The sequence below is a fragment of the Botrytis porri genome (assembly GCF_014898465.1).
Source record: "Botrytis porri strain MUCL 3234 chromosome Unknown BPOR_008, whole genome shotgun sequence".
In the NCBI taxonomy this organism is placed as follows: domain Eukaryota; kingdom Fungi; phylum Ascomycota; class Leotiomycetes; order Helotiales; family Sclerotiniaceae; genus Botrytis; species Botrytis porri.
In genome coordinates this window covers 1,595,576-1,607,612 of record NW_024066082.1, presented here as the reverse complement: position 1 = coordinate 1,607,612, position 12,037 = coordinate 1,595,576, and the positions used below count along the sequence as shown (strand labels likewise).

Genomic DNA, 12,037 nt, shown 5'->3' with positions numbered 1-12,037 from the left:
TTTCGATTCCGGAGTTTTCACATCCTAAAATCTAGATAATGATCCAAACAATGAACTTTCGAGCATGGCATGATATTATAATGTTATCAATATCAGCTTTACAGTTCCCACGGTATGTAATATTCGAAGCCAAGTTCGACATACTAATTCTAACACACGCATGGCGCACAAATGGGAATTTCTTCTCACTCCTACACACAGCTATTGGAATTCACATTTATAGCGGCCAGCTTATGAGCGCTCGTTTCAGTGCCATCAAACTCATCAGATATTGAATGTAAATATCAAAAACATTTCAAAGATTTGCAAACAACATGCTGAGCTTTAAGGCCGCGCCGAAGATCCGCATCATACTTCGAGGCCACTTGTATGACTACCTATGATCTTAGAGCATCAGGTGCCTGAAGAACAAGAAAAATCTAGTCTGGGAACTCGCTCTTGGTTCAAGTAAGTATAAGGATCTCCATTATATCTAGTGATCTGTGCAGACTAGGTGCAACTATATAAGAAAGCCCGAATACATCAACGATATATAACCATCGAGATAACAATATTACATATATAGGGGTTCACCTGACTCCAAATAGTCCTCCACACCCCCTAAAGTCCCCAAAAAATATGCCGCCGAAATGGAAAAAAGTATCAAAGCCGCAGAATATTACTTTGGCGATATAGCTCCGTTATCAAGTCTCCTGATGATCTTGGCAGGCACACCACCAACAAGACAATCTGTACACGCATCAATATCTAAGCGAAACAATTCCCAACCCGGTCTATCGCACGTGCTTGAAGCGCGCATCGTGAATGACAAGGCTAAAAGAACCAAATGAGAAAGGCATAGCACTTACTTGCTTCAATATCCTTGACCACAACAGCCCCAGCTGCAACCGTCGATCCATTCCCAATAGTGACCCCTGCAACTATAACTGCTCTTCCCCCAATCCAGCAATCGTCGCCAATAACTATTGGTTTTGCATAAGATCCTGCTTGGCTTTGTTTTCTCGATACAGCGTCAACTTCATGTGTATCGGTGCATATACAGACACCGGGTCCAATGAGAACACGATCGCCAATTTGAACGGGTGCGCTATCAAAGATCGAGACACTGTAATACCATACTTAGTAGAATCTCGGCAGGATAGCAATATGTGACGTACTCCCTGTTGATATAGACATTTTTACCAATAAACGTGTTGCAGCCCCAGGTACAGAATAATGGAGCCTCGATATTGGTATCCAAACCAAGTTTGCCAAACAAGGTCTTGGCTACGGCCATTCGACGATTTTTGAGGTCGTCAAGAGTATCTTCTTCGTTTATGGAGTTTTCATTGAAGTTAAGTAAATGTCGACGTACGTTCAACTTGAATTTGGGCATACAATCGGCTAGACATGCCTTGAAACTAAACGCCACAAGAATCAGTGATCATATCAAGGTATTTTTGAGTCGAGATGTACCGACTTCATTCCTGAAATCATCTTCTTGAACTCATCACACATAGGCTTCGCAATGTCGGCAGTTTCGACCAGTTTTATCAAGTCTTGGTTGAATCTTACGGCCGCCATGATGCTGTTCCCTTTTGGAGCTAAGTAGAAAAACAAAAGACATTTTCAAAGTTTATAAAGTCACTGCAGAGAAAGTGAATCACATTCATGTACTATACCTTAAACTTATATGGCATGACAATTCCGATTAGAAAGGTTGGAAATCAGTCTATCTACCATTCAGATCTCAAGTAGGCAAGAAGAATAGTGTTTGTGAACCAACATCGGAATACTAATCGGGTCGGTTGTTTGATATTGAAAAAGCTGAGAGTACAGCCACTCGGCGTAGAATATGTCGATTCTGTTTCGTAAATGAAGATAAAAATTAAGGAATTGTGAATCATGAAACTAAAAATTCTCTTGTACCACTCTTTGGAAATAGAAGTATACTTGAGTGCAACCAACCTTTTGCGTGTGAGAAACCAAAAATAATGGAAAAAGAAATCAACGCAATTCGAAATGGAACTGATATTATGCTGACCCAATACCAATAGAGATGGATGTCTCCTAAACGCCATGCTCCAAATTTTGAAAGTAACTATTCGTCACAATTCTTTTTCTTTCTTTGCCTTCTCGGGTCGCTCTAACAAATGTTCCCGACCCGTGACAGGTGCGTTACCCACGGCAGGTTTACCGCCGAAGGCCTCGAAGCCTTTATGGAATACAAATTCAACTGCTTCCTCGACAGGCTTGTCAAACAAGAAAGGTAAAGCGGGTACAGCAGCCAGTCCCAGACCTATGGGGCCCCATGTTCTAACCCTTACATTCTTGACATTCTTCATGTATTTACCGGAGTACCGCACAATGGAATGAATGGTAAAGGCGGGTAAACCTGCTCGCGTTAGTGATGGTTTCTTGGTGGAACTCTTCTAACATCATTTTCAGCATGACAGCGAAAAAGAAAAATCAAGGCACTTACCCATAGAAGCAATTCCTTGAAATAGGGCACGCTGTGCCATTACTGTCCTGTAATCATCCAGTGGCGCAACTTGACGAGGTTTTAATGGCACCCCGTTCTCATTGGCGGCTATCTTAAGATCCGTCTTTGCATCATTGTATCGATCGTGCATTGCTTCTCGCGGAAGTTCCGGATGCAAAACCTCCTGATTCCTACAGTATGCCTTGTATCCCTCATGTGTGACATCGCCAATGAGATAGGCCCATGAGACGCCATAAGCTGCTCGAACCCAGTTTGGATGAGCTACGGGTCGAAAAGATTCCCCGATATCTGATGTATAAGCTACGTATCGTTGCGCAGATAATAGGGCTATCAGAGATCTTAGCCAAAATTCTAGAACTGCATGCCATATGAAGAAACTGACCTGTTCGTATGCGAGTAGCATAAGCCGCGTATCGAATATTGCTTTCGGTGGTCTGAGGAGCACTGTCGCATCACAATTAGCATTTTGTGAGTTAAAATAGTACTTGATGAGTCTGTGTGAATCTCGAGTGCAAGAGGCTAGCTGAGGCAAGAGTCGCGCGGATACATACTATCCATCATAGAGCTCATCATAGAAGTTGTCCTCCTTATCTGCTTTGTCTACGATCTTTTGCATTCCATCAGGAAGCTTTTCCACGTCCGGTAGACTAGTCGGGGGTGGACCTCGAGAGTTATTGCTATCCTTTCCAGCCATATTTCCTTGTTTATACTGAAGATATTGAAGTGGAAACCAGTGAACAGTAAATGGTGTATCAAGTAGCTTTCAAAATCTGATTAGCTGTTTTAATCGTGAAAAAAAAACTGGTGTCTTTTGTCGCATTCCTTTTCTATGCCCTCGGACGGAAGAACTCGTCAAGTATTAACCGGTGTTCTCGTCCGGTCCTGGCATGGGGAAATGGCGATATCCACGAGTGGGGGGGGGGGGGGGGGGGGGTTGCTTGTTGCTGGTACTCCTCGGATTCCTAGACGCTAAAAGGTGGAGTGGAAAGCTGGAAGCGGAACCCTTCTGCTTGCCTCGCTTTGTTCTGTCCCTCAACGCGGGACGGGAAGACAATCGGCATCTCGGAATCTTACGGTGCGCGCTTAGCGCTTAAATCGCCTAGCTTGGAAATTTGTATGGCTCCAGTTCAATCAAACTGTACCGGATCAATTCTATCACGAACCTTCACTCCGTCACCGCAACCATATTCGAACAATTATCGATTTAGTCAAATCTCGAACTCGTCAAAATGGTTTCTTACTATCAAATCGCCGGAAAGCAAGTTGGCTCCCACTACGTAAGTGGCCTATTCCGAAGTCCTCTACTCAAAATCTTTGATTTTCCTACGTGCAATTGAACAGGCTACGCAATGAGCAGAATTCAGGGAGTTTTACTAACAGGAACCGCGATACTAGTTAGCTATGGCAGTTCTCGGTTCGATGGCTGGACTCGTCACTTTGTCCACTCGTGGTGGATCTGCTGCAAAGAAGGAGTCAACTCCACCAATTAACGCCAAAAGTCCAGATGAGGAGAAATACATTAAGTAGGTTCAATGAGAGGATCTTTTGATTTCACATGCATATGTCATTTTCTTCCTCTAACATCTACTAGGGACTTCATGGCAAGCATCGAGGGAAGCAAGAATGGAAACAACGCAGACTCAACCAAGAAGGATGCCGGAAGATAAAGGATATATCATGAATTGAAAATGAGCGGCTGAGCCTTTTTGCCAATCGACTTCGCAGGTTCGGGTGTAAATATAGAATGCGGTCAAAAACCCATCAAGTCAGAGCAGACATGCAGATACCATGTTAAGATCCGAATTCCACGTTCTTCCTGACATTCCCCACCCCCATTTTCATACCATTTACCAGTAAATGAGTTTCAAGAGGACTTAAATTTACTCGCATTGATTGGAAGCAAATATCGCTGTTGTGATCAAAGGGCCTACATTCCCACCGCCATTCATAGACATCATTCGCAGGATCATGATTTGCCGTTTTTCAATTCAGTTTACGGTTAGTGCCTAGTCAATGTTTGTCTATCACCAGCTTCTCAAGCTATGATTGTAATAGTTGCTTGTCTGTGGATTCTGTTATTCATTTGGAAAGCTCACATACCCTCAATCACATGGATGATGATAAATTTATTAAGAAATTTCCATTCTTCACTCGAAGTGCATACAGAATGGCGGATTCCTTGATAAACTGGTTGAAAATCGGATATTTTAACGAAGTCATGTTTCTTTTTCGATTTTCTTGCTTGATTCACGGAGCTTGATTCACGGAGCTTGATTCACAGAGCGATGAGAAATTTATGAAATTGGTTCCCCTCACCCCACCCAATCCCTCCGCTTAACTTTTACTGTACCGTGTGTAATTTACGTTTTCCTCAATCAAAAACTACCAAGTATTTTCCTACGGCTTACGAACTTCAAAGGCTGCTCCAGATTAACATTAGACCCTATTCATCTTTGCCGTCTACTTGCCAAGCACTATACAGCCTCAGCAATGAAATCATGCCAAACAGCAAGGTCTTAAGCACGGTCCAAACAACCTCAACCCACCACCTCTGTGAAGCAGGATTAAGGTTAATTTTAGGTTGAAATACAAGGTTCGGTCTGTTGGCCGCATACCATCCTTCGAGTTTGACGGGAGAAGCTTCCCTCAATGCGGTTAGATGTTGAACGATTTCAGTCTTGATAATAAGTAAACCGAGGCCTTAGTATTGCTTGGCTATCCTATGGATGCCATCATGCAACATGTATTCAATCTCACTGCAGTATATCAAATCAGTTGGTGATTGTCCTCCTGTACGAAGGATGGATTTAAAGTTCAAAGTTATTCACGGCCGTACCGAACATATTCAATCAACACTTAACCCACAGCTTAACCGTAGGCTAGAACTAACCCCCTTCAGCTTCCCACCATCATTTTATGATGCAACATATGAATCTTGGAAGAATATTACTCCGGAACCCTTGAAAGTATCACTCTGCAGACATTATACAACGACGCCAAATCCATCCAGATTGATAACAAACTTTACGAAACATTTCACAACTAGCAACTAGTATAAGAGTTGCTAAACAATATGCCTTACTTTTCAAGCATCAGCGACACAATGTGGATGTGCTGTGATAATGCATCGAGGGATAATCAAGGGGTGAGTTTATTCCTAAGAATAATACAAGAAGCTAACAATGTGCTAACTTAAGATTCAAGTGCGGTGAACGCAATAAGATGACGTTGGACAAATGTAGCAAATGCTCTCATAAAAAATGCGACACATGCAGGGTAACGCGACTACAGTTGTTGATGGAGGACTTCATAAACACCGATAAAGTAAAGGAAGCGTTGGAATCACAGTTAAAGGAAATCTCCACAGTAAGATCTAACGGAAAAGGAAATGAGATTTAAGGGCAGTGCTGGTCAACAGGTATTTTGCGAGATTGGATCAGGGGAGATTTCATGCAGGATCGAAGGAATTCAAAATCTCAATTCTCGGAGAATATCGAGGCAGGCAAAGTATAGAATCGCAACGAGAACTAGTCGCATTTAGTTGATCGAAAGATGGAGATAAGATTTAAGAGCAGTCGGTGCGATGTATAAAGTGAGATCTGTATCTGCACTTGCAGATAGATATATGGCTCGAATGCGAATCTGTCTCTCTATAATTGCAAGACTACCGCCTGACATCGAATTCGGGGTGAATGTAGGATAAGCACAGAATCGTTTTGGTGCAATAACATATATTCTGAGGATGATTGCAAAGTCACAAAGTTTGATCGATATATCGCTGTGTAACAATATATCGTCATTGGTATGTGAAGACATAATAGATGCCTCAAAAGTTAGAGGGTGGGATTAGAATGCATTAGCATGGGAGGGTTGTACAGCGGCGTACCTCGAACGAGTGCATGTTTCAATAATCCAGATAAAATAACATAATTTCATCACTCTCTAACACTGCGCATATGTGTCGCTGATAGTCTCTGTGCTGTGTTTTGTTTGAAATTTGGACTACTTCGTTTAAACAATCGCTCACGAGACTTATATTGCATCAGCGCGACATATGCGCCCTAATATACTTTATTGTTCATAGTTCCATGATATCCTAACGCCATAACGTACATTCTTCGCAAGCCGTATCCCTCAGAAAGCTGGAATAGCTCGTTCTAGAGGATCTCTTGCTGTCTCCCAAGCCAACCAATCCGACCTTGTAGTACTGCAGCGCCATTAGCATTTTATCCCGAACCATTTGTACAGACAACTTACGGTAATAATCCCATTCCGTTAACCTTCCATATTCCTAGCGCCAAAGCTATCACTTGACATGCAACATATGCTAATTTAACAACACCCAACTTTCCTCTTGTCCCTTCACTCTCAAAACGTTCAAATGCTTGATTTGTAGCCATAAGTCCCATCAGAGGATTCTTGAATGCCATAACCACCATCATGATGGAGAATATCTGAAGAGAGTTTCCTGACATGTACATCATAATCGCCGTCATTGGAAGTTGTTTGACAGGAGCCAAAGCCACTTCCCATGCTTTCTTAAGCTTCAGTGTATCCATTTCAGCGGGAGTCGGAGGTTGTCGTGGGGTTTTGGTGGTTTGCTTCTGCAGAGTACAAATTTCAGCAGACGGTCAATAGTATATGGATTGAAAATAACATACTCGGCTTGAAGAAGAGGAAGCTGTATATCCTGGAGGATCTGGAATACCTGCTGATTTTGGCTTCGATAATGGTGGAGTATTAAGATCTACAACCCATTGAGGGGGAGGGGGAGGTGGTGAAATCGCGAGCTCCGCCATTTTGATAAGTTACGATTTCGCGTTTCAAGGATAATTGAATAGACCCGTATCCTTTGTAAATTGTCGTCGTCGCACGTCGTGTCAAATTAGGTATTAAGGCAGAAACTACAAATGTTAATTCTTACCTAGCAGGTAGCAAGGAAGCGGACACCATGGAATAAGCTTCCCACGCTAGCTTAAATCCGCGATCCCGAGCTTACTAGAGCCACCCCTTTAGGTGATCTTTACTTCACGTCGTTCTCGAAGTCCGTTTTGAGCACCACAAATTACAAACATTGCATTTACATTTGATAAAAATATATCTGCGAAATTTAAGATTCCTCAAGTCGATGGAGAGATATCTGCGACAAACTCAAACGTTATACTGTCGGTGATTGTGGCGCATTATCGATTTACCCCGTGGTGCCGGCTTGGGAAACGAACGATCTCAGTGGTCGACGCATTTCTTACGAGATTGAACTGGGAGGGGTTTCGTGTACGATCGAGGGTACAGCGACAAAGTCACCATACACACGAGGGGATTGAGGCTCGCACATCATGAGCTCAGGCGGGGGAGATGCGAAGCTCTTTGCAAGGGTATGTCACTTGGATCAATTATCGTACAATTTCACAGTTTATTATATCATTTGCGCCTCAACTTCCTTCCATGTGCTCGCCCGATCTGTTGCATATTTGTAGCACCTAAGATGCTTGGGGTCTTATAGTCTGTAAGATTCAATCATCTCGGAGTTCACAATGAAGGCGCATCCTGCTATTATGTTTCTACCTTCCTATATACCACCAGCGGGATATGGATCAGTTGGCTCACTTTATAATCGTTCTCCACAGGGCAAAGTCGCGGAACTAAGATTGGAATTGAATAGTGGTGGAAAGAAAGACAAGAATCATGCCGCGAAGAAGATCGCTCTGAAGAAGATTGTAGCCAATATGACCATGAGCAACAATGATATGGTCGCTCTGTTTCCAGATATTGTTGGGTGTATGCAAATACCCAGCTTGGAGATTAAGAAGATGTGGGTTGACTAATTACATTGAAAGTTGCGCGAACGAATAACTGACGCAAAAGTAGGTGCTTCCTGTTTCTGGTCAACTATGCTCGTATGAAACCAGATGTCGCTATCAAGGCTTTACCTACTTTGCAAGAGGCAAGTTCCAAATTCCGCACTTCCCTGCTGAAACTAACCATTCGGACTAGGATATGAATGACTCTAATCCTCTTGTCAGAGCTCTTGCACTGCGTACGATGTCATACATTCATGTTCGAGATTTTGTCGAAGCTACAGTACCACCTACAAAGCAACTCCTTCGAGACGCAGACCCGTATGTTCGCAAGACGGCAGCTTTCTGTGTCGCAAAACTATACGATCACGATAGGCATTTGGTTGAAGGCTCAGATCTAATCGACAGATTAAATTCAATGCTGAGGGATGATAACCCAACGGTTGTGGCTAGTGCATTGGCCAGCTTGATGGATATCTGGGAGAGGAGTGATGCTATCAAGTTAACTATTGACTACGGTAATGCCTCTAAGATGGTTCAAATTCTCCCAGACTGTTCCGAGTAAGCATTCTACTCCCCAATTTTCCATCGAACGACCTAACATTACCAGGTGGGGCCAAACATATATCTTAGAAGCCTTAATGTCGTATGTTCCACAAGAGTCCTCCGAGGCTTTATTGCTAGCGGAGCGCATATCTCCGCGTTTATCACATTCAAATTCTGCAGTCGTTCTTACATGCATAAGAGTAGTTTTGTACCTCATGAACTACATTAATGACCAAAAGCAAATTTCAGCATTATGCCGGAAGCTCTCGCCCCCTTTAGTCACTCTATTGGCGAAGGGTCCAGAGGTTCAATACCTCGCATTACGCAATGCATTGTTGATATTACAAAGAAGGCCGGAAGTTCTACGCAACGATATTCGAGTATTCTTCTGCAAATATAATGACCCAATTTATGTCAAAGTTACAAAGCTGGAGTTGATCTTCATGTTGGCGAACGAGAAGAACATCCAAGAGGTGCTTACCGAATTGAGAGAATACGCCACAGAAATTGATGTTCACTTCGTCCGTAAATCTGTCCGAGCAATCGGAAAGCTTGCTATCAAAATCGAGCCTGCAGCTAGACAGTGTATTAATACATTGCTGGAGCTAGTGGCCACAAAGGTCACATACATTGTACAAGAAGCAACAGTGGTAATTCGAAACATTTTTAGGAAGTACCCCAATCAGTACGAGTCCATAATCGGTACATTGTGCGAGAATTTGGATTCGTTAGATGAACCCGAGGCTAAGGCTGCTATGATTTGGGTTATTGGACAATATGCCTCTCGGATAGAAAACTCTGATGTCTTACTTGAAGATTTTCTCTATTCATTCGCAGATGAGCCAGTGGAAGTTCAACTTGCTCTTCTCACGGCGACCGTTAAACTGTTCATTCAAAGGCCAACAAAAGGACAAGAACTTGTTCCTAAAGTGTTGAAATGGGCCACAGAAGACACAGATAACCCGGACTTGCGGGACAGAGGTTACATGTACTGGCGTCTGCTATCTTCAGATATGGCTACAGCCAAAGCTATTGTTATGGGTGAAAAGCCTCCGATCACAGCTGAATCGGAGAAACTTGACCCTGCCACTCTTGAGGAAATGTGCCTTAACGTTGGAACTCTCGCTACTGTTTACCTTAAACCTGTCCAGCAAGTATTCCGTTCCGCTCGCCCACGTCGCCTTACAGACTCACCCGCTTTACAAAAGCAGCATCTTCCAAATGGGGATTTGGACGCGCAGAAATCGCTTTCTGCATTCGGAAACTCTCAACCTATGATGAAACCCGGTGGACAAGGCGATCTTGCTGCAGCAGTCGATGCAGCAGATGCGTTCTTTGCCGGTGTTGGCCAGCAAATGGCAAGCATGAACTTAAATGGACAGGATGAAGGATTTGGTGGTAGTCCTACCGTCGGCAGAGGCGAGATGCAATATGTGGTTAATCAGAACGCACCCGAGCAAGTTTATCAACCTGCAGTAGGACAGGGTTCCAACGGTGATTTACTTATGTTTAATTGATAGTTTTTAGCGACTTATTTCTGCTACAGTATTTGGGGAAGGATTTTATGGCTCAATATATTTGTACTCGATATGATATACTAAATCAATGGGAATCTTGTTTTTTCTTCAATTGCTGTTCTTTAAATTTAGGATAAAATAATTACGAATAATTGAAGAAGTAGTGTGCTTTGGGTCCGTATCAATCTTTAGACCGTACTGGTGGTGCGCGATAGTGAAAACCGAAGAAATGCGATCAAGGTATTCACTACTCACACTAGCAAACCAGATGCAAGCTTCCAAGATTAAAGAACTTATGATTTTATAAGAATAATTGCATTCTATGGTGCCACGATTGATATCCAATCGTCACATTTTCCCCAGAATTCCACACTAATTAGCTGATAATTTTCAGCTCTAGACTAATGCTTGGTCATTATCAGGAAAGTTGAACGGACATATCATGATATTTGTGCAGTCATTACCCCGCGGAACCATCAACTCTGCGATATGCAACAAGAGACTTCTTGGCCAAGGTACTTGGTAATTTGTGTAACTGTTATCCTTGGCCAACCGTTGTCCCTGACCGAACTGGGCCTCTTCATCCTCTCACAGAAGGCCTCAGTGCCACCAACATTCGCCACATCATCCTTCAAGTTTCATGGATGTATGCATGGCTTTGGCGTTGATCACAGTACCTTTCGTCCTCAGAGGCGACTTTAACGCATGGAAATTCTGTCACTTTTCGATCCGCTCATTGATCTGCGTTAATTCCCCATTCGGGTTGTGATTTCAGAAACCTGGTCAGCAACCGTAGGCATGATATATCCAATTCTCCTTTCAGTACTCACCCCACACGCGGTTACCATTTTGATTGCAGTAGCGCCACGTGCGTATTGCGATTCTTCTGCAACATTACACAATCACATGTTTGCAACAAGCAATGTAAATTTCCCAATGTCGATTCTTCCGACAGTCTATCTACCTAATAGTACGACTCTGTTTCCTCCAATAGCAATTCATAGGCCCATGGCCGAGTCTCTAGAGCCGTTAGAAATGTTGAGTGACGAATCCCCTGTCATTCCTTTTACCAATTCCAGCAGTTCTTCATCGGGGACGTCGACTTATTTTGCGTTTGTTATTAATCCTTTGCCTCCTAGTAAGCGCTCTGAGGTTACAGGCCATGTATTCTTTGATATTTTTATCTCAGGATGAACGGGCTGGAAATAGTGAAATACCAGGTAGCGAGTTCAATGACGATGATAAATGCCCCGACAGCCTATCTGACCGTTTGTCCAAGTGATCTCTCTGCGCTCGCTTCAGAATAAGGAAACACTATGATAGATATCCACTAAATCCTGCGAGGGCTTGGACAAAGAACAGAGAGGAGTGAAATTAATGTGATCTCCAAACTGCAATTTTCAAACGCGCGACCCTGGGTTGTGATGCAGGTTTCCGGCACGGGAGCTCGGAAAGGAATTGTGCATTGTGGATGATACTTCAACATAGAGGAAATGCCGTTTCCAACTCGATCAGGAGTAACAAGATTTTCTTTGTCGTGGAGCGTGTGCGTATATTCTAGAAGAGGTAAGCAACCTACGATGAGTTAATCCTCGGTGCAAACACATATTTCTCCGAAAGTAGTTTCCAGTGACAAACAGAAGTAATCACAGAATAGGGTCCTTGAAAGCTGCAAATATTTGCTTTTTGCGGGT

General features: G+C 43.1%; 7 protein-coding genes across 7 annotated transcripts; 4 read left to right on the top strand and 3 right to left on the bottom strand.

The window, feature by feature from the left end:
- Window positions 1-364: 364 nt before the first annotated feature.
- Window positions 365-2,060, bottom strand: EAF01_006599 (uncharacterized protein; the record flags this gene model as incomplete). Its single annotated transcript, XM_038914853.1, has 5 exons — window positions 365-729; window positions 849-1,105; window positions 1,158-1,400; window positions 1,460-1,567; window positions 1,909-2,060. The coding sequence occupies 5 exons, from the start codon at window positions 2,058-2,060 to the stop codon at window positions 659-661; spliced, it is 831 nt and encodes a 276-aa protein (XP_038769808.1). The 3' UTR covers window positions 365-658.
- Window positions 2,061-2,087: 27 nt separating this feature from the next.
- EAF01_006598 (uncharacterized protein) lies at window positions 2,088-3,430 on the bottom strand (the record flags this gene model as incomplete). The annotated part of the gene is made up of 4 exons (XM_038914852.1): window positions 3,034-3,430; window positions 2,865-2,926; window positions 2,462-2,809; window positions 2,088-2,374 (listed from the first exon to the last, which is right to left on the bottom strand). Exons 1-4 carry the CDS (start codon window positions 3,174-3,176, stop codon window positions 2,088-2,090), a joined length of 840 nt encoding a protein of 279 aa, XP_038769807.1. The 5' UTR covers window positions 3,177-3,430.
- Window positions 3,431-3,711: 281 nt separating this feature from the next.
- Window positions 3,712-4,149, top strand: EAF01_006597 (uncharacterized protein; the record flags this gene model as incomplete). The annotated part of the gene is made up of 3 exons (XM_038914851.1): window positions 3,712-3,759; window positions 3,878-4,005; window positions 4,074-4,149. 3 exons carry the CDS (start codon window positions 3,712-3,714, stop codon window positions 4,147-4,149), a joined length of 252 nt encoding a protein of 83 aa, XP_038769806.1.
- A 1,406-nt stretch (window positions 4,150-5,555) lies between these two features.
- On the top strand, window positions 5,556-6,198 carry EAF01_006596 (uncharacterized protein; the record flags this gene model as incomplete). Its single annotated transcript, XM_038914850.1, has 2 exons — window positions 5,556-5,627; window positions 5,687-6,198. 2 exons carry the CDS (start codon window positions 5,556-5,558, stop codon window positions 5,879-5,881), a joined length of 267 nt encoding a protein of 88 aa, XP_038769805.1. The 3' UTR covers window positions 5,882-6,198.
- Window positions 6,199-6,421: 223 nt separating this feature from the next.
- On the bottom strand, window positions 6,422-7,535 carry EAF01_006595 (uncharacterized protein). Its single transcript, XM_038914849.1, has 3 exons — window positions 7,144-7,535; window positions 6,740-7,086; window positions 6,422-6,689 (listed from the first exon to the last, which is right to left on the bottom strand). The coding sequence occupies exons 1-3, from the start codon at window positions 7,279-7,281 to the stop codon at window positions 6,617-6,619; spliced, it is 558 nt and encodes a 185-aa protein (XP_038769804.1). The 5' UTR covers window positions 7,282-7,535; the 3' UTR covers window positions 6,422-6,616.
- Window positions 7,536-7,818: 283 nt separating this feature from the next.
- Window positions 7,819-10,343, top strand: EAF01_006594 (uncharacterized protein; the record flags this gene model as incomplete). The annotated part of the gene is made up of 5 exons (XM_038914848.1): window positions 7,819-7,857; window positions 8,110-8,294; window positions 8,351-8,426; window positions 8,477-8,841; window positions 8,891-10,343. The coding sequence occupies 5 exons, from the start codon at window positions 7,819-7,821 to the stop codon at window positions 10,341-10,343; spliced, it is 2,118 nt and encodes a 705-aa protein (XP_038769803.1).
- A 798-nt stretch (window positions 10,344-11,141) lies between these two features.
- Window positions 11,142-11,625, top strand: EAF01_006593 (uncharacterized protein; the record flags this gene model as incomplete). Its single annotated transcript, XM_038914847.1, has 2 exons — window positions 11,142-11,507; window positions 11,533-11,625. 2 exons carry the CDS (start codon window positions 11,142-11,144, stop codon window positions 11,623-11,625), a joined length of 459 nt encoding a protein of 152 aa, XP_038769802.1.
- Window positions 11,626-12,037: the final 412 nt, after the last annotated feature.

What these genes read in the sequence shown, in the direction of transcription:
- EAF01_006595 (XM_038914849.1), bottom strand. Translation starts at nt 7,281, where the DNA reads ATGGCGGAGCTCGCGATTTCACCACCTCCCCCTCCCCCTCAATGGGTT. An exon ending in CTTCCTCTTCTTCAAGCCGA is followed by an intron (nt 7,087 to 7,143) that starts GTATGTTATTTT and finishes TGTACTCTGCAG; the next exon opens with AAGCAAACCACCAAAACCCC. An exon ending in AACGGAATGGGATTATTACC is followed by an intron (nt 6,690 to 6,739) that starts GTAAGTTGTCTG and finishes ATGGCGCTGCAG; the next exon opens with TACTACAAGGTCGGATTGGT.